Below are 23,784 nucleotides of genomic sequence, written 5' to 3'. Positions count from 1 at the left end.
AATGTTGCAGATTTCCCCAGTGGCTCAACGGTAAAGAGTCTGCATGCAGTGCAGGAGATGCAGGTTTGATCCCTGGGTCAGGAAGATCCCCTGCAGAAGGGCATGGCAACCCACTCCAGTATTCTTCCCTGGAGAATCCCATGGACAGAAGAGCCTGGTAGGCTACAGGGTCCATAGGGTCGCAAAGAGTCAGACACAACTGAAGTGACTTAGCAGGCATGCAAAGATGTTCCAGATCAGCCTGGCTGAGTGACTGAAGATGCTTAGGGAGGAGATCCTTGGTGCTTTTATGACTGCCGTAGAACCGACTTGGGTGGCAGTTTCTTCTTTCTCAGAATCTGCCATTACGTGGTCCTTACAGTCACTGAAAGCCCCTTCGTTTATCAGACAGGGACAGAAATAAATGATGTCTTTCAGAAAGGAAGTGGCTAATTTATATCCGGTGATAGAAATGGTGGCAAAGGGAAGGAAGTGTCCCATCCATGTTTCATTTTTTGCTGATGAATATGTTCAGTGAATAGAAGTATGTGAACCGTGCCACACTATTTCTCAGACAGGAAGAATAGAGGAATTGATGTATGCATACGAGGAGGAGAACTGTACATACAGAGATGAGAATGAAACTTCCAAGTGATCTGGACCCTTGATTATCTTAGACCTCCCGTGCCTCACTGTTTTGAGAAAGCTTGTCTGGAAGATCTAGCATATTGTAAAGGCAGGGTGTGTGTGTGTGTTCAGTCGCTTCTGTTATATCTGACTCTTTGCAGCCCCATAGACTGTAGCCTGCCGGGCTCCTCTGTGCATGGGATTCTCGAGGCAAGAATACTGGAGTGGGTTGCTGTGCCCTCCTCCAGGGGATCTTCCTGACCCAGGGATCGAACCTCTGTCTCTTACATCTCCTGCACTGGGAGGTGGGTTCTTTAGCCCTAGCACCACCTGGGAAGCGAAAAAGGCAGGGCCAAAGGCCCAAAAAAGTACCACAGAGCTGTGTAAATTTGCATGATTTTCTCCCCTGCAAGGTAGGTGACGTGTTGGGAGAGGGTCGTGGGCTCTTTGGGATCCCACTGGAAAGCTGAGGGTTTGGAGATGGTTAGTGACTCTCCTTCAGGGTTTTTTCTTTAGCTTTCCTTGGTGTTGGCTGAGCGAAGGGCTTCTCTTTATCGTGGGGTGAGAGTGGAGACAGAGTGGTGTGAGGGAGCAGCTGTAGCATGTGTTTCTAATCAGATCGTGCCTTTCTGAGTATTCTGGCCTTCTTGTCACATTGCTCTCCCCACCTCCCCCCACCCCCCCACTCCCCCCAGCACTGCTGAATTTGTGAGAGTCCCTGGAATGCACATGTGGGCCCCTTCATTCCCAAACAGGAGACTTTCTGCTGATCAGCACTTTGTAACATTAAGCTCTTACAGGCATTAGTCACTTTGACTCAAATAGAAAAATCGGTCTTTGGAAACTTCAGAACACGTCTTTTGCTGTTGTCATTAATTCTTGGCATCCAGTTAGGTTTAGCCTTTCAGAATTTACAGGGGCTTCTAGAAAAGAAACATTGTAAGAAAAAGTACTGCCCCTTTTTGCAATTTGGGGATGTCACACTTGGTAGTTCCTGGCTGCAAGGCTGTTTTACTAATAAGCCAGTACCCCACCCGCCTCCCGCTGCCCTTCCCCCCACCTCCCCAGGACCCAGGGCTGTGGGTAGCAGCTGGAGGGTTTGTTGACTTCAGATACCCATTTCTGGGGTCTGCTTTCAAGCAGGATATTTCCCAGTGGTTAAGGTAAGAGATCTGATATCTAATGGGACAAAAGTGAGACCGTTCATCACAGAGAAAGCAGCAAGATGTTGGAGGAAGTGTGGGCAGGGACTGTTTTCTTCGAGAGGAGGATGTAGAAAAGACAGAGAGGAACAGGAGGCCTGGGTGGAGGAAGGCAAGGGCTGCATGTGCTCAGGCCTGTGCTGTCGGGCTTTACTCAGCAGCGGTGTGCATTCTAACCCTCATGGAGGGGGGTGGGGTGGGCCAGGCGCCAGAGCGGTGGGGATTCCCTGCCCCTCTGCCCCTCCACCCGGCCCGTGCATCCCTCTGGACCTGCCTCCTTATCTAAGAAAGAGAAGGTCAGAAAATACAATTTCCACAAGACATCACACTGGATACAAATCTGGGTGAGGTCTAACGGGGGTAATGTTAGGAAAAAAGGGCCCTCCGAGTCACGGATTTCCAGGCTCAGAAATAGAAATCAGCTGGTGGAATGAATGTACTCTTGTCAGGGAAGAGTGCTGGGTGGGTGACGTTCAGCCAAAAAAGGGCGATGGGTGGTTATTACATCTAGGCGCAGAGGAGACAATCTAACCCGAGACTGAGCGCTTCCCAAAGTCTTCACCGTCTAATTCGGAGGACAGTGGAGGGTTTATCTGCAAGGGGGTGGAGGCCTATACATTTATGTAGGTTTTTAACAGTATGCACACTAATTGATGGTATTCTGCTGCTGCTGCTGCTAAGTCGCTTCCGTCGTGTCCGACTCTGTGCGACCCCATAGACGGCAGCCCACCAGGCTCCCCCGTCCCTGAGATTCTCCAGGCAAGAACACTGGAGTGGGTTGCCATTTCCTTCTCCAGTGCATGAAAGTGAAAAGTGAAAGTGAAGTCGCTCAGTCATGTCTGACTCTTAGCGACCCCATGGACTGCGGCCCATCAGGCTCCTCCATCCATGGGATTTTCCAGGCAAGAGTACTGGAGTGGGGTGCCACTGCCTTCTCCAGATGTTATTCTAGAGGCCTCTAATTTACCTTGGAGTAGATGAAGTTGCCAAGAAAATAAGAGGAAGGACAGATGTGAATTGAGAATCGGGGGTAGGGTGCATTCTACTTTTGATGTTGGCTTTGAGGTACCTGGACTATGGATGCCCAGGAAGGAGGCAGGGCAGCAAGTTGTGACTAGGGAGCTGTTAGCCTGTGATTGGTCACTAACATCGTGGGCAGGGATGAGGTCATCCAAGAAAAGTGTGTCAAAAGAGCTGAGGATAGAGAATTATGTTAATTAATTCTTGCAACAGCTTGGTGAGCTAGTTTATTTTCGACTTGACAAAATTGGCGTAGCCACTATGGAGAACAGTGTGGAGGTTCCTTAAGAAGCTAATAATATACCTACCATATGATCCTGCAATCCCACTCCTGGGCATTTATCTGGATAAAACCATAGTTCAAAAAGATACATGCTCCACAGTGTTCCTGGCAGCACTATTTACAATAACCAGGACATGGAAGCAACCTAAGTGTCCGTCAACAGAGTATTGGATAAAGAAGATGTGGCATATATATGCAATAGAATATTATTCAGCCATAAAAAGGAAGGAGATAATGCCATTTGCAACAACATGGGTGGACCTAGTCAGTGTCATACTGAGTGAAGTAAGTGAAGATATATGACAGAGAAAGACATAATATGACGTGTGTGGAATCTAAAAAAGTGATGCAAAGGAGCTTATTTACAAAACAGAAATAGACGCAGGACATAGAAAACAAACTTATGGTTACCAAAGGGGCAGGAGGGATAAATTAGAAGTTTGGGATTAATAGATACACACTACTGCATATAAAGTAGACAGACAACAAGGACCTATTGTAAAGCGCAGGGTGGCAGTTTAGTCTCTAAGCTGCGTCCAACTCTTTTGTGCTTCCATGGACTATAGCCTGCCAGGCTCCTCTGTCCATGGGACTTCCCTGGCAAGAAATACTGGAGAGAGTTGAAGCCATTTCCTTCATTATACTCAATATCTTATAGTAAACTATCATGGAAAAGAATCCGAGAAAGAATATGTCTCTGTGTGTGTGTATAATTGGAACGACTGTGCTGTATACTCATACAACATTGTGAGTTAGGTATATTTCAGTTTTTTTAAAACTTGGCAAAACTGAAGCTGAGAAGTTAAATGACTTACCCTAGGTCACCCAGATAAACAATGGCAGAGTTGCCCCAAGTCTCCTGACTTCACGTGTCAAGTACCTTCTACTGTCTTATTCTGATATTTTTGCTTACTCTTCATTGCTTTCTATGTGACTTGGTTCTGTTATTAGAAAAAAATAAATACTCATATTTTATCTTCAGTTCAGTTCAGTCGCTCAGTTGTGTCCAGCTCTTTGCTACCCCATGAATCACAGCACTCCAGGCCCATCTATTAGCTGCAATAAAATTGTAGCCTTAACCCCTTTGAAAATTTTTATTATTGTCACTTACATTTCCTGATTTTTAAAATCTTATTAATATTTATTTTCTGCTATAAAAATGTGAGCGTTTTTTAAAATAATAATTCTTGTATTATGGAAACATAGCAGTAAAATTTCCCTATAATCCTGCAATCCCCAGAGAAAACCCTTCCACTGTATTAGTTTTGTTAGGATTTGGAAAAGCAAAATTTGTCCTTCTGCTAGGAGTCTTTTGGAGACAGTTGCTTAGACATGGTACTTGATACTGGTGCAGTTACTCAGTATTAATCAAGATCTTTTCTGGTTATTTGGTGTTGTTTCAAGGGTGGCTCCTGGGTTGGTAGTTGGAGCTGGCATCCCTGGCTCTGTGACTTGGGGACTGGCCCCTGGATGCCTTTTTTCTCAGTCCCTACCTCTTGCTGAATGCTCTCAAGTTCTTTCCTCCTATGGTTTTCCTCTGAACAGTCCCCTCTTCTTGGCTGTCTCTTCTGCTGCTAGTGTGAGACAATTTCTTTGGAGGCTTTCTTGGCTCTGATTTTGGGATTTTATAGTATAGATGACAAGCAGAGTAGCAAATATTGTCCAAGTCATCCTTAAAGAACGTGATCCCCATTGGTAATGAGATGCTTCAGATGTTTTATATTATTTCATATTATGGAAGTGACCCTAGCCATGCCTAGCCTTCAAAACAGCCCAACGCAGGCTTCATAGTTGTGGTTTGGGTTGATACTTTGCATTCCAGTGTTTTCCTTTTTTGCATGAGAACCAAGGGCGTTTCCCATCTTCCCACTAACTTTCCTTTCTTTACAAGAGAATATGAAACCAGTTGAATGCTCTCTAGAATGTATTTAGATAAATGTATGTATTTACAAAAATAAACAGTCAGGCACTTGGGTAGAACCTACTTCTTGGGCAGTTTGTGAGGCCAGGATTTCTCCAAATACTGGGAAGTGGCTGGTGCTAAGTCAAGGGTTTTGTGTGAGGAAAACAGGTTCTTCTCTTTTCTCCAGCTGGGTGGCATCTGTCCTACTGAAACAGAGCCCGAAAAAAAAAAAAAAGACTAATGAAGGAATATGTACCTCTCCTCTGAGTGAACATCTTCTTTATGGGAACAGACAAAGAAAAGGGAGTATGCCCCATGGTTCCATCCCAGCTCTATTTAAAATTGGACATTCATTTTCTTAAGACTCAAGCCTTCATCGTTTCTGCCTCCTCCCATCAGGCAATGCTGGGCAAAATGACTCTTTGTATTCATCTGAATACATAAGACTTTCAAGTCAGCTGTACTTAAGGAGTTGTCTACTAAATTAATATTGAAAAGTACTGCAGACTAAATACATGTTTTTATATCCTAGAAGCTGGTGGATTCACTGGCTGGATAGTTAATCACATGAATTGGAAGGTTGCATTGCATCCTGTAGTTTCAATAGCTTATGATTATACATTTGTGACTGTTTTTTATTTTTAATAGCTGAGCTGCAAAGCTCAGGATGTTATTTCCCCGACCAGGTATCAAACCTGTGCCCCTAGCATTGGAAGTGCATAATCTTAACCACTGGACCACCAGGGAAATCCCTGTGACTATTTGATTAACATTGCTGTCTGTCCCATGTGTTCCATGACTTACCAATGCTTTGTTTTCTCACCATCATCACCTTAGCATTTACTGCAGTATCTAGCATGTGCTAGTATTCAATAAATATTTGTTGAATGAAAGCATGAAAATAAGATTTGCTTCATGGAGACAGATGATTAACTTACATAGAAGAATTTTCTCTGTTTTGTCTTGAGGCTACTTTTCAAAAAATTTCTGGGAGACTGCAGATACAGCTGAAGAAAAAGGTAGTTTTTAAGCAGGACAGTTATAGGGAGTGGGTCCATAGTTAAGCAAGTGAAAATGAAAAATATATGTGGAAAACACGGGGATACACACAGAGATTTCTGTTATGTTTGGAGTTAACCAGGGTAACTGACAGAAACTCCCTTTTAAGGGCCATGTAAAACTTGAGCCATCTTAGATCTGACAAGGGAAGATATACTACAACAAACTTTTACCCTGTGTTGGCCTTTCCTCAAGCAGAATGACAGTTAGATTTATGCATCTCTGATTTCCAAACTCAAGACATCTTAGAATTAGCAAACCAAAGATATTGTTTAGAAGTCATTTGATTAAATCTCATTTTACAGATGAGGAAACATAAACTTGGAGATTGACTTGGATCAATAAAATGCATTCTCCATAAAATGAGGCTTTGAGAAGAATGTAATTTCCAGCTGTCTAATACATAATAAAATTTTATCTCTTAAATTAAAAAAAATAAAAGAGGCAGAATCTTTCTAAACTTCAATTGTAGTATGTCTTTAAAGGCAAAAAAAAAAAAAAGAAAAAAACAGGAAAATGGTCTAATTGTTTTCAATACACATGAAAATGGACACAACATATCACCTTGGTAATATGCTCCCCCACTCCCACTGGCTGATTAAGATCGGCAGATGTTGACTACCTACTAACCACATCTATTGAAGGCTTTGGTTTTAAAAGGAGCCCAGTAACTTTGGGCTACCCCTTCAGTTTGAATATGGTGAATAGAATCCATCTGGGTACAGCCAGTTTGTTAATTTCAAGAGGGTGTGGGCTGGGCTAAAATAGAAGAGAGAAGCTGAGGAATCCTTAATGGTTTCCAGCCCTGGAGGATGTTGATGCCTGCAAACAGGAATGGAATTCTGTGGCTTTTCCTGCAGCTTTGTAAATGAGCATCCTATTTAGGGTGGGTTTTCTTCATGCTAGAGCCTCATTCTTTCTTCCATGTTGTTTTTCCCCTCTTTGTTCATCCTTAGTGATTCTTCCTCCCTGGGTAGTCTGAGGGCTTTGCCCATCTGCAGAGTCTCCCAGCATGAAGTGTGAAGTCAAAGTCGCTCTGTTATCTCTCTTTGCGGGCCCAGCAGCAATAGGAGAGCTCCTCTCTTCCTCCCACCTAATTCAGGGAAAGGAAACACAGGTTTCCTGACAACCTAGTAAATGCTGGCTCTCCCATATGTACCATTTCCTTAGTTCCTCCCAGCCACCTTGCCAAGTGGACCATTTTTACTGATGGGGGAACAGGGACTAAAACAGGTAGGGATTCAAACCCATGGCTGTCTGACTCCAAGCTTTGTGCCATCCTACTTTTGGCTAAGCAAGATTTGGAAATGTGGAACATATTTTAAAGCAGCATTCAGAATGTAGGTGTTGGTGCACATTCTTATGTAATTTGTTTTATAATTATTTCCATAATGAAGTCAGCTAGACATCTTCTGCAAAACTTGTTGACTGTAATCTTCAGAGTACCCACATTCCTAGTAAAGTAACCCTTTGGGCAGAAGATAGTGTTTATCTGGCAGGCTTCTGCAAGCTGGACTTTAATTTTCCTGGTAGGTTTGGAGAACTCCAGCCTTCCTGAAAGATGTCCCCTGAATTTCCCTAGCCAAAAGCTCCTGTTTTCCCTTTGTCCTCCCATAGTACTTATCTCTCTTATCCTTAATACTACTCGTGTCCTATCTCTACTACTACACGGTAAGCCTCTGAAGGGCAGGAAGAGCATTTATCAATGAATAACAAAAGTAATGTATTTTTGTTCCCTTAGTGCTTTGAGCAGTGTTTTTTTTTTTTTTTTTTTTTTTTTTTGAATGAATAAATGAATAATGGTGTTCATGTCACGAAGATCTGGGAAGAGAAAAATGAGGTTGTTGTGTTAAAGACTGGTTTTTTATACTATAGAATTTAGTCATAACTCATTTCAGGATGGATTGGGCCTAGAAATCATCCAAGTACAGCCCCTCCCTGGGTAGATTAGCAAATGGAGAACTGAATCAATTAAGGTCTTATAGTTACTTGCTTGGTGGCTCCAAGTTGGCACTTGCATCTCAAAAATGGTCCAAACTAAGCCTTTTATTATTGGCTTCATGTGCCGTAGATGAAAAAAATCAAAGTCTCAGCATTGCCAGGACCCATGAAAATATACTTAAGAGCTACTTTGCCAATTCTAATTTTCAACTTCCACCTCTTATGGTTGCCAGAGAATTATTTTAGAGTTATTTTAGAATTATTATTTTTTTTTCTTTCTAGTTTAATATATTGGCTTTCAATAGTGGCTAAAGTCACTGTATTGTCTACCTAGGAACTACCTAGGAACTTAGATCATCATGTGGTTAACAGTGACTCAGGAATCTGACCTCCTGGGTCCACTTTTCAGCTTCTCACCTTATTGGCTGTATGACCTTGGGAAAGTTACTAAACTTTGTGGGCCTCTGTTTTCTCATCTGGCAGTGGAGAGTGGGTAACAATAGTTAACTACCTCATAGAACTGTTAAATTCTCTAGTTCATTCATGTTTAGGGCTTTCCTAGAACCTTGATCAATAAATGTTAGCCGTCATATGGTGGTGGAATGCCAGATAGCTCGAGGCACCTTTATCCAATCATTTTTCCTTTTATTGGTAAAGGGAATGTTTACTGAAATTCACCCTGAGATTTCATAGTCAAGACAAGGGTGTGTGTTAGTCGCTCAGTCATGTCTGACTCTTTTCGATCCCATGGACTGTAGCCCACCAGGCTCCTGTATCCATGGTATTCTCCAGGCAAGACTACTGGAGTGGGTAGCCATTCCCTTCCCCAAGGGATCTTCCTGACCCAGGGATCGAACCCAGGTCTCCTGCATTGCAGGCAGATTCTTTACTGATTGAGCCACCAGGGAAGCCCAGTAAAGACAAGGTTGGAGATAAAATTTCTATGGGATCTGGAAGGTTTGGATGTGTTGGAGGCTATAAGATCCTCCCAGATAGAGGAAATGTCATAATATGAATAAAGTCTGATGAGGAGAAACCAGGGGCTCTCCCAGAAACTATAAGTAATTCCATTTAACTGCAGTGGAAGGTCCTCCTCTGGGAGGAATGGGAGATTTGATAGGAATAGAGATTTGATATCAGCCTACAGAAGCTCCTGAGAAGGCAGAGTAAGAAGTTTGGATTGAGGGCCTTTGAGTACCAAGATCCCTTTGGCAGCCAAGTAGAGTGAGATCCAAGCAAGGAGACCGGTTGGAAGGCTGTTGAATTAGTGAGAATAAAGAGGAGGAGGGCGCAGCATTAATAACACTTTGGAATGAATGAGACGGGTGGGACTCAGGCACAGATTAGTGCCATTAAGAGAAATAGGAAACCCTGGAGTAGGGGTGGGTTTGCAATCAAGGAAGATGATTTCAAGTTTGGTGAACAGCGATTTAGGGTACAAGTAGGACAGCCTAGGAGAACCGCCTCTGGGGTAGAAATTCAGAACTGGAATGCAGACAGAGCTCAGTACTAGACAGAAGATTCTGAGTCGTTGCTAATATATGATAGCAGTAAAGACATGAGAATATCTGAGATTCCCCGCGATCATTTCTAGACTTGAGCCCCACACACATTCTTTGGGTCTAGGCAGCTAAGGCATAAAGCTACAGGCATGGTACTATGAGATGCAGAGTGCAGGAATTCATTTCAGCTGCTGTGTGTGAGTTAAATAGACTCCCCTCACATATCCTGCAGTTGATTTTAGTGTTTAAGCCTGTTCGTGAACCAAAGGAGGAGCCTCCCATTTCCCATTGCCCCATCACCCACTGCTGGGCAACAGCCCTCAAGATTCCTTTAATGCTGGGCAGTCCTTTAATGGACTTTTGAAGTGGCATTATAAAATTTACATATTTTATATGACAAAGAAGACAGAGACGTTGAAGATATAAATTCAAAGTAAAAAAAATTTTAAGACCAAACTGTTTTATAACCTTTCATTTTGTATGTGGTTTTCAGTGGGTATAAAAATACTCAGTGGGTGTGTGGGTGGTTTCTCGTGTTTTGGAAATGGTGAGAATATGAGATGCTGAGCATTGGGTTCTGGGATGAGAGCTATAATTACTAACTCTGATTCTTTCCCCGGATTGGCTCCTGGGTGAATATCTGAATCTAAAAACCCAACAACCCTCCAGAATCCAGAGCAATAAACCACTCTTTCCTCCCCCGCCCCAGAAATTAAAAGAATTATTGTGGCAAAAAAGGAGAGGGGGTGTAGGGAGATAGTTCTTCCTTGCCTGGTCTCCTTTCCTGCTGCTCGTTGCCTGCTCAAGGCGGTGGTATGTCAGGAAAGAGGCTGGTATGATGGTGTCTCCTCGCCGGCTACACAGCAGCCATTGCACAGCTGTGATGGAAAGAGTTCTAAATATAACCCAGACTCATTTCAAATCTTCTCCTTCAGTCTTGGCGGATGTGGTAAACACCCTAAAAATACCTGCTGCCTGAACCTTTGAGGTATCTGGAGAGGAAAGGGCAGGTGGTAGCCTTGGGGCCTCGTGATGGTGCTGGGAGGCCTGGCCAGATACCAGCGCTGCTGCCCCCGGGGGCCGCTCCCCAAGCTGTTGGGTGTGCTGTCGGCCAGGCCATCCTGCTCAAGGATGAGAGCCCACTCTCGAGTCTCATATTCACTGCTGGCAGGTTTCAAGGACGCTTATTCATAGCCTCGGCATCTGTTCTCTGTACCAGTGACCTCAAACCTGCAGCTGCCACCATGGTATTCAGGGGGAGTGGTGGTGATTTCCAACCTTATTTCACAGAATCAGAATTTTAGTGCTTTGCCAAGGCCCTTAGACGTCATTTTGTCCATAAAACGTTGCACTGAAATCCCAACATTTAGGGAGTCATGTTTCTCCTTCTCTTTAGTGATTGAAATGACTTGGAAATGGAGTTTCAGTCTGAGTATTCAAAGACATCACTCTCATTATTGTGTAACACACAAAGGAGGACAACGAAGACCGTCTTTTAAAAACTATTGACCAGTTGATTCTGCGCAAGGCTTTCCCTTCTTTATTTAAAAAATGGAACTCTGAGGCTCGTTTTCTTACCCCAAATTCAGTATCTTGAGTATAAAGCTCATTGGCAACATAGCCAGACACCAGGAAGACTTTCAATAACTAGTTTCTGGAATCCCATACCATAACTGTGGTTCTTAATTGAAGGACCATAGGTAGCCTCTGTTTCCCTGGGAAGGAAGGGTTTTACAGATGATCTCCAATACCCACAGAATGCACTGAGCATTGTGGAAGAAGTTCAGTTCAGTTCAGTCCCTCAGTCGTGTCCGACTCTTTTCGACCCCATGAATTGCAGCACGCCAGGCCTCCCTGTCCATCACCAACTCCCGGAGTTCACTCAAACTCACGTCCATCGAGTCGGTGATGCCATCCAGCCATCTCATCCTCTGTCGTCCCCTTCTCCTCCTGCCCCCAGTCCCTCCCAGCATCAGAGTCTTTTCCAATGAGTCAACTCTTCGCATGAGGTGGCCAAAGTATTGGAGTTTCAGCTTTAGCATCAGTCCTTCCAATGAATACCCAGGACTGATCTCCTTTAGAATGGACTGGTTGGATCTCCTTGCAGTCCAAGGGACTCTCAAGAGTCTTCTCCAACACCACTGTTCAAAAGCATCAATTCTTCGGCGCTCAGCTTTCTTCATAGTCCAACTCTCACATCCATACATGACCACTGGAAAAACCATAGCCTTGACTAGACGGACCTTTGTTGGCAAAGTAATGTCTCTGCTTTTGAATATGCTGTCTAGGTTGGTCATAACTTTCCCTCCAAGGATTAAGTGTGTTTTAATTTCATGGCTGCAATCACCATCTGCAGTGATTTTGGAGCCCCCCAACATAACGTCTGACACTGTTTCCACTCTTTCCCCATCTATTTCCCATGAAGTGATGGGACCAGATGCCATGATCTTCGTTTTCTAAATGTTGAGCTTTAAGCCAACTTTTCACTCTCCTCTTTCACTTTCTTCAAGAGGCTTTTTAGTTCCTCTTCACTTTCTGCCATAAGGGTGGTGTCATCTGCATATCTGAGATTATTGATACTTCTCCCGGCAATCTTGATTCCAGCTTGTGCCTCTTCCAGCCCAGCGTTTCTCATGATGTACTCTGCATAGAAGTTAAGTAAGCAGGGTGACAATATACAGCCTGGACGTACTCCTTTTCCTATTTGGAACCAGTCTGTTGTTCCATGTCCAGTTCTAACTGTTGCTTCCTGACCTGCATATAGGTTTCTCAAGAGGCAGGTCAGGTGGTCTGGTATTCCCATCTCTTCCAGAATTTTCCAGAGTTTATTGTGATTTACACAGTCAAAGGTTTGGCATAGTCAATAAAGCAGCAATAGATGTTTTTCTGGAACTCTCTTGCTTTTTTGATGATCCAGCAGATGTTGCCAATTTGATCTCTGGTTCCTATGCCTTTTCTAAATCCAGCTTGAAAATCTGGAAGTTCATGGTTCACGTATTGCTGAAGCCTGGCTTGGAGAATTTTGAGCATTACTTTACTAGCGTGTGAGATGAGTGCAATTGGGCGGTAGTTTGAGCATTCTTTGACAATGCCTTTCTTTGGGATTGAAATGAAAACTGACCTTTTCCAGTCCTGTGTCCACTGCTGAGTTTTCCAAGTTTGCTGGCATATTGAGTGCAGCACTTTCACAGCATCATCTTTCAGGATTTGGAATAGCTCAACTGGAATTCTATCACCTCCACTAGCTTTGTTCATAGTGATGCTTTCTAAGCCCCACTTGACTTCACATTCCAGGATGTCTGGCTCTATGTGAGTGATCACACCATCGTGATTATCTTGGTCGTGAATGTCTTTTTTGTACAGTTATTCTGTGTATTCTTGCCACCTCTTCTTAATATCTTCTGCTTCTGTTAGGTCCATACCATTTCTGTCCTTTATCGAGCCCATCTTTGCATGAAATGTTCTCTTGGTATCTCTAATTTTCTTGAAGAGATCTCTAGTCTTTCCCATTCTGTTGTTTTCCTCGCTTTGCATTGATCTGCTGAGGAAGGCTTTCTTATCTCTCCTTGCTATTCTTTGGAACTCTGCATTCAGATGCTTTATCTTTCCTTTTCTCTTTTGCTTTTCATTTTTCTTCTTTTTACAGCTATTTGTAAGGCCTCCCCAGACAGCCATTTTGCTTTTTTGCATTTCTTTTCCATGGGGATGGTCTTGATCCCTGTCTCCTGTACAGTGTCACAAACCTCCGTCCATAGTTCATCAGGCACTCTATCAGATCTAGTCCCTTAAATCTATTTCTCACTTCCACTGTATAATCATATGGGCTTTGATTTAGGTCATACCTCAATGGTCTAGTGGTTTTCCCTACTTTCTTCAATTTAAGTCTGAATTTGGCAATAAGGAGTTCATGATCTGAGCCACAGTCAGCTCCCAGTCTTGTTTTTGCTGATTGTATAGAGCTTCTCCATCTTTGACTGCAAAGAATATTATCAATCTGATTTTGGTGTTGACCATCTGGTGATGTCCATGTGTAGAGTCTTCTCTTGTGTTGTTGGAAGAGGGTGTTTGCTATGACCCGTGTGTTCTCTTGGCAAAACTCGATTAGCCTTTGCCCTGCTTCTTTCCGTATTCCAAGGCCAAATTTGCCTGTTACCCCAGGTGTTTCTTAACTTTCTACTTTTGCATTCCAGTCCCCTATAATGAAAAGGACATCTTTTTTGGGTGTTAGTTCTAAAAGGTCTTGTATGTCTTCATAGAACCATTCAACTTCAGCTTCTTCAGCGTTACTGGTTGGGGCATAGGCTTGGATTACTGTGATATTGAATGGTTTGCCTTGGAAACAAACAGAGATCATTCTGTCGTTTTTTGAGATTGCATCCAAGCACTGCATTTTGGACTCTTTTGTTGACCATGATGGCTACTCCATTTCTCCTAAGGGATTCCTGCCCACAGTAGTAGATAGTGGAGTGGAGTAGTAGTGGAGGAAGTTAGCACCATATAATAATACAGCCTAAGTCATCCAGCTTTTAAAGTATGCTAACTACCTTAGCCCCATTCTCCTTCAGTAGACTCTTGAGCAGGTGTGGGGAGTGCAGATCCTGTGGGGGAGAGCAAGGAGGCCCCCCAAACCTGTCCAGTTCACGCTAGAGAAGGAACCAAGCCCTGTGTTGTGCCATTTTCAATATGTTCAATATGGTGGTTACAGAATTTCTGCATAGTTACGGGAATGCATCCTCCACTGTGAGCTTCTGAAAGCTCCTTCCTGTGTCTGGAAGAGAGTCCTTTATTTTTTCCCTCTGGGTTGAAAAGTTTTCTTGCGCGCTTGAGGCTGTCAGAGGATTGGAGTTTTGGTGTCACTTAGAGCATGTTGGTATCAGCCGCCTCTGGGAGGCGTATTTCCCCTGAACTGGGGCATCTGTAAGCATACCTGAGCTGCCTGGGAGGGAGACGGTGTGCTTTGCGAGTCACTGTGATTTTGTGGAAAGAGTATGGCTCTAGAGTTGGTAGCTTCAGTTGTGTAGAAGCCAGGGAGGGAGTGGGCACAGAGGGGTCGCCTTTTCCCCATGTGCCAAGAAGAGAGGACGGGAGAGGGAGGGGTGCCCAGGGGGTGTTGTCATGGGTTCTCAAATGTTTCCCCTCTGACATTCCAGAATGAAGAGCTTCGAAACTTATCCCTTTCTGGCCATGTTGGATTTGACAGTCTCCCCGACCAGCTGGTCAACAAGTCAACTTCTCAAGGATTCTGTTTCAACATCCTGTGTGTTGGTAAGTGACTCATAGCTTGCTGCTGAGCAACGAGTCTGACTCTTAGGTGTCGGCAGGTGACTGTCAGAGGGGCATGTTTCAGGAAATAAGGGGAATGATATTTTCACTCTTTTATTATCTGTAAAGCAAGATAATAATATCTCCACTCCACATATGTCACACAGTTCTTAGGTTGGCCAAGAAGTTCATCCTGAACAAACTTTTTGGCCAACTCAAAGATAGAGACATATTTAGATAAAATGCTTTGTCAGTTTTGCGGTGTTACTCAAAGTGTTATTTTTATTTATGTCACATAGTCAAGCAATGATCAGTTTAATATTGCTGTTGAATCACTTATTTTAATTTTTCATAGGGGAGGGACTTAGACCCTAACTAGACTATGTGTACTCAGTCATGTCCAACTTTTTACACCCCCATGGACTGTAACCCACTTGGCTCGTCTGTCCATGGAATTTTCCAGGCAAGAATACTAGAGTGGGTTGTCATTTCCTTCTCCAGGGGATCTTCCCGACCCAGGGACTGAACCCACATCTCTTGGGTCTCCTGCATTGGCAGGCGGATTCTTTACCACTGAGCCTCCTGGGAAGCCCATAACTAGACTGTAGGAAGTTGAAAGAAGGAACTGAGATACACATACACAGGAAGATCATTCAAAAGCATTTTCAAAATTTGTTTCCAGGGTTTCTGAATAGGCTGCAGTAGTAATCTCCATTGAAATCTTTTTAAAGATATGCTTCTACCTACTGCAGGTAAAATCTGCAATTACTTTAACCACTTTGATAAACTGAGAATACTTGAAAATTTTGCTTTTAGAGTAAAAGACAATCTTAAATCCTATTTTATACTTGAAATAAATTTTCCACCTGAATTATTGAATTAACCTTTAGTCTTTCAGTTGGAATCTGAAATTGATCTCCGTTTATTCCTGGTAGATAAATGGGAAAAGGCCAAAGAGATCTGACTTAAATGTTTACATCTCCAGTATGTTTTATTCATAGCCTTTAAATGTGATGTATTGGTCTATGCTTCTGGTCTCAGTATTTTTCTTCTTTAGCCATATCTTTTTTAAACCAAGAGGAGGAAGGTAGGAAAGAAGGTGGAGAAAAAGAGGAAAGTAGAAACAGGACTCTCCTGTTGATTGGAAGCAGACGTGTCCTTGAAATAGATCATGGCCTTTCCTTCAGCTTCCCTGTCACTCTTGATGGAGGACCAGGCTGCCCAGCAGTGAAGTGGCTCGGGCTACACTGTTTCATGGCTATTGTCTTCTGGGCATAGACTTCAAGACAAACTAAAAGGAATTCTACCTGTAGCCAATATGTATTCTGTATGTCTCCTCCCTACAGTAAGCTTAGCAGAATGTACCTGACTTACTTCTCTTGTCTAAGTAAAATGAAGTGAATTTAGCAGAGAATTCAGTGGAAGTCAGTTGTTGAGAGGGAGGGGTAGATATCTTTCTTTCTGAAAATCTTCGAGAGGGGCATGTTGAATGTGGCATCTGCATGGGTGTTGAAAGCCACCGCCAACCTGCCCCCCAGCCAGCTCACTGTTCAGCGTTCTGGCTCGAGCACCAGAGAGGAACATGAGCCGAGCCGCCAGTTCTCCTTGTTTCTGTTTTCCCCACATTAAAATTCAGCAGGGGACCCCCTGGAATGGCAGCTTGCTCTACAGAGTGGCATAAATGAGTTGTCTTTTCTCTTCTGCTGAATGCTCATTGCAGAGCAGAGCGATTCTTCATTAGCATAGTGATTTGTTGGCAATTTGTTGATTTTTCTATTGAAAAGTATGCTAAATTGTAGGCCAATTACTATTCTGGCTTCTCTTGTCTGTCTCCCCCAGCCCTGCCTTCAAAATCAGCTTCTAGAATGCATTTGAGAGTTACGCTCCAGCCCCTGCTGTCTGGTCCAGTGGAACCAGACTGGAAGGATCTGGTTTGACCTGGTTTGTGCTATGCAAGTGTTGGCTCGTTGGCTCACCATTGTGTTACTAGTGCAATTAATGATACTAGTTGGAATTCCTCACACGACACATCCATGCTGTGCTGTTGCCTTTGGAAAGCAGCTGGTATTCTGATTCTCCTGGGTGGGTGATGATTCCTGAGATTCTTAGGTTTTTACTCTGGTTCCATTCCTGGTTGTTATTTAGTCACTAAGTTGTGTCAGACTCTTTGAGACCCCTTGGACTCCATTCTTAACCACGTTTAAAATTAGTTTTTCACTTACTTAATATTATGAGTGCTAAGTTGCTTCAGTCGTGTCTGACTCTTTGAGACCCCATGGACTGTAGCCCGCCAGGCTCCTCTGTTAATGGAATTCTCCAGGCAAGAATACTGGAGTGGGTTGCCATGTCCTCCTCCAGGGGGTCTTCCCGACCCAGGAATCGAACTCACATCTTTCATGTCTCCTGCATTGGCAGGCGGGTTCTTTACCACTAGCGCCACCTGGGAAGTCCATTATAATGCATGTATGTGTGTTAGTCACTCAGTTGTGTCCAGCTCTCTGTGACTCCGTGGACTGGGGCCCCCCAGCCTGCTCTGTCCATGGGATTCTCCAGGCAAGAATACTGGAGTGGATTGCCATGCCCTCCTCCAGGGGATCTTCCCCACCAGGGATTGAACCCAGGTCTCCTGCATTGCAGGCGGACTCTTTACCATATGAACCACAAGGTTGCTCTAATATAATGTGTATTTCTAATTAAAAAATTACAAAGTATCCCTACTTTTCCTCTCCCACCCTCATTTTCATTCCACAGAGATAAAACTGTAGAATCCTTCTAGAAACTTCCTACACTTGGAAATTATTTTCAGAGGCTGAAAACAACACCAGTTATTATTTTACAGCTTTTTCATTAATTAATTTTTATTGGAGTGTAGTTACTTTACAATGTTATTAGTTTCTACTGTACCCCAAAGTGAATCAGCCACAGGTATATGTATCCACTTTTTCTTGGAGTTCCTTCCCATTTAGGTCACCACAGAGCGTTGAGCATGTCAGTTTTGTTGAAGTCCAACATGTGTCTCGCAGGGCTAAAATCAAGGCCTCTGCAAGGCTGTGCTCCTTTGTGGAATTCAAGGGGAGAAGACACTTCCTTTTTTACCCTCTGCTAGAGGCTGCCCACATTCCTTGACGCTTGGACCCTTTCCTCCATCCTCAGAGCCAGCGGTGCGGCACCTCTCTCTGACTGGTCTTGGATTAGGAAATTTTCCACCGAGAATTGCAGAAATCCAGTTTAAACTGAGTTAAGGCTCTTCCTCAACCCCAAAACACACTGCAAAGGTCCTATACCGCGTTGTGTAATTAAGAACAGCCTGATCTAGGAATTCAAAGAGCATTTCCAGGGCTCCGTCTCCAGTTTCCGATCCTGCTCGCTTCTGCGCGGCTTTTCCTGTGTTTGGGCTTTTTCTTCACTGAGGTGGTATGGCCGCTGGTGGTGTCGCCAGCTCAGCAACCTCAGGGGGAAGAAGCAGCCATTCCTGACACAGCTTCTTCAATAGTCATGGGATTGTCTGATCCACCAGGCCTGAGTCATCCACCCACCCGAGGTGGGAGATGGGGTTTATCTACCCTGAAACACACGAGGGTCCCCGAGGAGAGGAGACGTGGGCAGAAGGCAGGCAGAGCATGGGGAGACACACACTGGGCAGATATAAACAGGTCTCTCGTGATTGGGTAAGTGCTGTTTTGTTTTGGTTTTATACAAATGAGATCATGCTGTTCTGTTTTTCACATTTTCTTTTTTTTACTTCATAGTAAGTCCTTCCCTTCCTTCTCTGCCCGTATATCTAGCAATCCGGGTTCTTCTGCACAGCACTTTGGAGCCGTTTGGTTGGAATGAGCTTTAGTTCTTTGAGAAACAGGGGTGTCAGCATTAAATGTACTTATCTTCAGAGGATAAGACATATCAAATCCCTTCACAAATACTTTACAGCAAAATATCTGTAGAAGAAGACAGTTTTCAGTGTCAATTAATGTTCTATTTCTAAAGTAAGAGTCTACGAAAAGCATTCTAGTTGATCCAAATGTTTTGACAGCCACTTAGAGAAGTGGGTGTCATATTTAACTTGAGTATCCATGCTACTTTCTCTTCTCCTTGTCATCCTACTGTGCATTTATGTGTTTTACACAGTATGTGCACCCATGGTGTTTACAGCATCATTATTTTGGGTGAAAGATATGGAAGGAAATAAAGGACTGAAAAAAAAAGTTATGATCCTAGTAAGGAAGCTGATGTTTTTCTAAAAGGTCTTAGAATCGTAAGTTTGTTTTGTGGCAAGAGCCTACAGGTTGCAAAGAGAGAGGAAACAAACCAGGGCAGAAATTAATCCTGGTGTGCACTTAGTTTAGTTTTAGAGGCACTGAATTAAATATTGTTAGAGCCTCTCTCTCTCAGTCATGGAGAGAAGTATAACAGAGAGCAGGAGAGTAGTGTTCACTTAACCGGGAAGAGAATTCTTTTTTTTTGGCTGCACTAGCTCTTCGTGGCTTTCTCCAGTTGCGGCGAGTGGGGGCTACTCTCCAGTTGCGGTGCGTGTGCTTCTCATGGCCTCTTTAGCTGTGGAGCATGGCCTCTAGGCGTGCAGGCTCAGTAGTTCTGCGAATGCACTTAGTTGCTCCGCAGCGTGTGGAATCTTCCTGACCAAGGATCAAACCCATGTCCCCTGCATCGGCAGGCAGATTCTCAACCACTGAAGTCGGGAAGAGAATTCTTGATGCTAAATCGGGTATCAAACAGCCATGGGTTCATAGTTCTCTTACCCTCCATCTTGCCTGTAACACACCAGTTTATCCCCAAAACTGTACGTCAGTTTAAATAAAGCATTTCTTTCTTAAACTTTAAACTTTTTATTTTGTATTCAGGTATAGCCAATTAACAATGTTGTTCTAGTTGTGGTAGGTGAACAGCAAAGGGACTCAGCAGTACGTATACTTGTATCCATTCTCCTCCAACACACCTCCCATCTAGGCTGGCAGGTAACATTGAGTAGAGCTCCATGTGCTGTACAATGGATACAACCTTGCTGGTTATCTGTTTTGAATATAGCAGTATGTACATGACCTTCCCAAACTCCCTAATGATCTCTTCCCCCCACCCTCCCGCAACCATAAGTTGGTTTTGTAAGACTGTGAGTCTCTTTCTCATTTGTAAGTAAGTTCATTTGTATCATTTCTTTTTAGATTCCACATATAAGGGATGTCATACAATATTTCTCCTCTGTCTGACTTACTTCACTCAGTATGACACTCTCTATGTCCATTGATGTTGCTGCAAATGGTGTTATTTCATTCTTTTTAATAAACTTTTCTTTCTTATCCACACTGTATTTCTAAATTAGTACCCAGCCTTTTTTCACAATTCAGAATTTATTGATCGTTGTCATTCTCTTTCTCAAATGACACCAGATCTGTGAGCAACTACACCATTGATCCTGCTGTATGTGGTTCTTTGTGCACCTACACAGAGGGATAAAATACTGCGACATCCCGGCTTTTGAAGAGCAACCAGTTCAATAGTAGGGTCAAAGTAAATCAATAACACATTTTGAGAGTAGAGTTTTAGAAAATAAGTTCACTGATTGTTTTGAGAGAATGGCAGAAGAGAAATGGGAAGCAGACGAGTTTAAGATCATTTTAGCTAAGGCAAATACTGTCATCATTAGCTGTGGAATGTTGCAATCAGATCTTAAACATTTTTATCCCAGCTTGCTTTTCTAGGAAAGGGTGTAAGTGTTTTAAGGGTGGAATGAATAAATAAATGAGTAAAGATAAAATTAACCCCAGAAAACAAAGTGACGGTTGGAGTCAGAGCAAAGCCGGCAGATCTGCCTGTAGCAGTTGATTCTCTCAGGAACACATTCATCTCTTAGCTAGTGTGGCCAGAGCATGGGAGGCCCAATCAGTCTATGGATATTTGTTAAACACATATGTGCCAAACACAAGTTAAACATTTAATGAGGACAGACTTATAGAACTATAAAGTAAAAACAGGTTCCTCCAGATGAAGCACAGTTTACCTGGAAAAATCTCTCTTGTAAATTTTCAGAAAAGACATATGTGGCTGACCCTCCATTTAAACCTGGGTTCCTGAGCTCCCCCTACTTGGGGGTCATTGAGGCATGCGATGCTGAGGGTCACATGCAGGTCTTCCAAGTCCCTGGTGGTATTAGCGTTATCAAACGGGATTCTACGAGGAGTTAAAATAACACAACATAACTCTCTGATTATCTGGCTCCATCCAAGAATAAAACCTCGACTGTTTAGAGGAGACAGACAGACCTTCATTCACAGCTATTTGAGTAGATATAATAATAATTATCCAAGTAGCCAGTTTTGGCAATCAGAGTAAAAATGCTGAATCACCGATCAACTATTTGTAATTACCTTCTAATTAATAATACATTCCTCTGTGCTCTTTTTGTTTTTCTTCTTTTTCTTTTTAAACAGTGTCCAGCTTAGAGCTTGAGATTTATGTAAGCCTGAGAGGAGAATGGAAGAGGCAGACCTGCCTGCCACTGTGCTGTGTGTCCAGCTTACCAGCACTGGCAGGAGCAGAGGAGTAGAAGCCCCAGATAGCACTTCAAGAGTAAATCTCCAGTTACTCTAACAACTGTTTAGGCAGATGACCTTATCACAGAATAAACAACAGACTCAGAAAAATCTACCAAAGTAGCAAATCCCAGTATAAGTCATCACTATGACCACTTTTCAGTTACTTTTTATGGAAGGCTTCCTCGGAGCCAGGTGTTCTGAGATGTTTTAGAATTGCTGTTAGTCATTAATTGTCTCGAAATATTGTTGCGGTTGTTGGGTTTGAGTTGGAACCTACACCAGGTAGGCTTTCAGTTACTCAATTCAAAAGAAGCCTTTTTGCTCTTGCGTGTCCTTAAAAGTATAGAAAATGCCTTCTTTTCTGAGGCTAGAGATAGACCTCAACAACGAACGCATTGAAAAGCTCTCCTAGTTCTCTAGAATTCCTTTTATTCCCCAAACTGTCATTTCTTCGTGAAATACTTTTGGTGACTTGCACTGCTGCTGGGGTAGCGGTGTCTAATTAGGGCTCTTAAAAGCACAGAGCGTAGAAATGGAAAGCTAAGCACTCTGAAATTTAGAGGAACAGTGGTTTTTCCAACCCGTTGATTAACCCTGTGCTATAAGTAGGGCCTGGAATGCTAATTGTTCATAATGTCCACCTTAATGCAAATAATTAAAATTATGTTGCCTTAAAAAAAGCATCATATTCTTGATTCACATATGCTTAACTAATTCTCAACTTAGTAAATGGTAATTTCAGTGCTGTCCAGGTAACCTAGAATTCTTGCCATGTAAATTGTAGTGTTTATTGCTGTGCTGAGGGAAAGAGATGGAAGGAAGATGGGCCACCTTTCCACTGTCAGAACCTTGACCTTATAAAGGAAATTTTATAAGGTAGCTCTGCTGTTCTTCCTTTGTCTTTACTCTGGGCTTCTCTTGTGGCTCAGCTGGTTAAGAATCCACCTGCAATGCGGGAGACCTGGATTCAATCCCTGGGTGGGGAAGATCCCCTGGAGAAGGGAAAGGCTACCCACTCTAGTAAATTCTGAAAAGAAGTTTGCTGTATTGAGAAAAATACTCATGTACTTAAAATGACTGGAGTACCTTCAATACTGAATTGCTGTCCAGATTCTCTGTATCTTATGAGTGAAAACCCTGTTTTGTTTCTGTATCCATTACTTAGTAACTTTATTTTGCTCAAGAGTTATTTTGTTAAGTTACCAATCATGGCTATGAGCTTGTTGAGCATTAGGAAACAGAGCCTACTTTTGATTATGTTTATTGATGGGTCTTTTTGGTTAGAATATTAAAGAAAGTACGGAAGACAGGAAGCAGTCTCAACTGCTACACAGCCACACTTCATGGAGATTCTGAACAACATGCAGGATATCACAGAAATTCAAGACGTTTCAGTTGCTACTGTTATTTACCATTTTATCCCCAGCACCTGTGCTTGTTACACAGTAAATACTGAAGTATTATAAATGAATGAATTTCAGATACTAACGTCTACTGTATCTGTCTGCTCTCTTTCTCCTATATGCCTGGCTAATGGTCTGTCAACAACATGTCTTCTGTTTATTTATAGCCTCATGGCATCTGCTTATTCACTTCTCTTAGTATATCTTTTCTTTCTCGTGCCATCATGCTGTGTGCAGATTCAAAGTCCCAAAGTGAGAAGTGTGGTTAGATACACAGATCCCTGTTCAATATGGAGCATTCTCACAGCGTCATAATTGCACTTCCGTGGGTGCAGCCCTGGCGGTGCCCCAGGGGGCAGTGGGGGTAGCACTGGTCCAGTTACCTGTGGTCATTAGCAAGGTCCAAGGAATAAACTATGGTCTTGCTTGTAAGAGGAAGGTGGTCATGGCAGACATGTAAATACCATTCCCATAATAGTAAATCAGAGTCTGGTTGGTATTCAGTCATGTTCCAGATCAGATTCTAAGCTATGGCAGCACACCATATCCAGCCGTTCACTGTTGTATTCCCAACACTTGGCACAAAGCTGGAAAAGATACTGGCTGAATGAAGACTGATGAAGGAGGAAGTTCTTTGATCTTAGGTGTATCAGGTCCAATGGGTAAAGCTGAAGAGTTGGGCAAATGTTCTTGACTAACTTTTATTCTACAAATGAATCATGGTAGTCAGCGGCAAACCACAGAAGGCTTCTAATTAGAGAAAGCTTAGTTACAGAGAAATTCCGTTCTACTTCATTTTTGTACTATGTTGGAAAGCAATGAGTAATACAGAACTTCTAATTAGTAAGTGGATTTTGTCTTTTCAATGGGAAAGTTGCCCTAAGGCTGCCAATCCCAGAGCTCCTAAAAGGCATTACAGCAACCCTCCCTTCAGAAGCAAGATATTGTTCCTAGGAACATCATGGGATTGAGATTTGTTGAAAGGGCTAGAGTATACTGGTATGTTTAAATTGAGCTGAAAATCTAATTGGGGAAATTTTCCAAATTTTGTTTTAAAA

The 23,784-nt window shown here is 42.9% G+C and overlaps 1 protein-coding gene across 7 annotated transcripts in view; it reads left to right on the top strand.

Moving 5' to 3' along the window:
- SEPTIN11 (septin 11) overlaps positions 1–23,784 on the top strand; it is a 112,576-nt gene that overhangs the window by 36,822 nt on the left and 51,970 nt on the right. For all 7 annotated transcript variants that reach the window (XM_044945744.2, XM_006059942.4, XM_025289860.3 and 4 more), the window contains exon 2: positions 14,667–14,781. In XM_044945744.2, the coding sequence (XP_044801679.1) occupies positions 14,667–14,781 (115 nt within the window). The remainder of the gene's footprint in view (positions 1–14,666; positions 14,782–23,784) is intronic.

This window comes from Bubalus bubalis, chromosome 7 (genome assembly GCF_019923935.1).
Source record: "Bubalus bubalis isolate 160015118507 breed Murrah chromosome 7, NDDB_SH_1, whole genome shotgun sequence".
Lineage (NCBI taxonomy): Eukaryota > Metazoa > Chordata > Mammalia > Artiodactyla > Bovidae > Bubalus > Bubalus bubalis.
The sequence above is the reverse complement of the archived record's forward strand: the minus strand, read 5'-3'. Positions and strand labels throughout refer to the sequence as shown.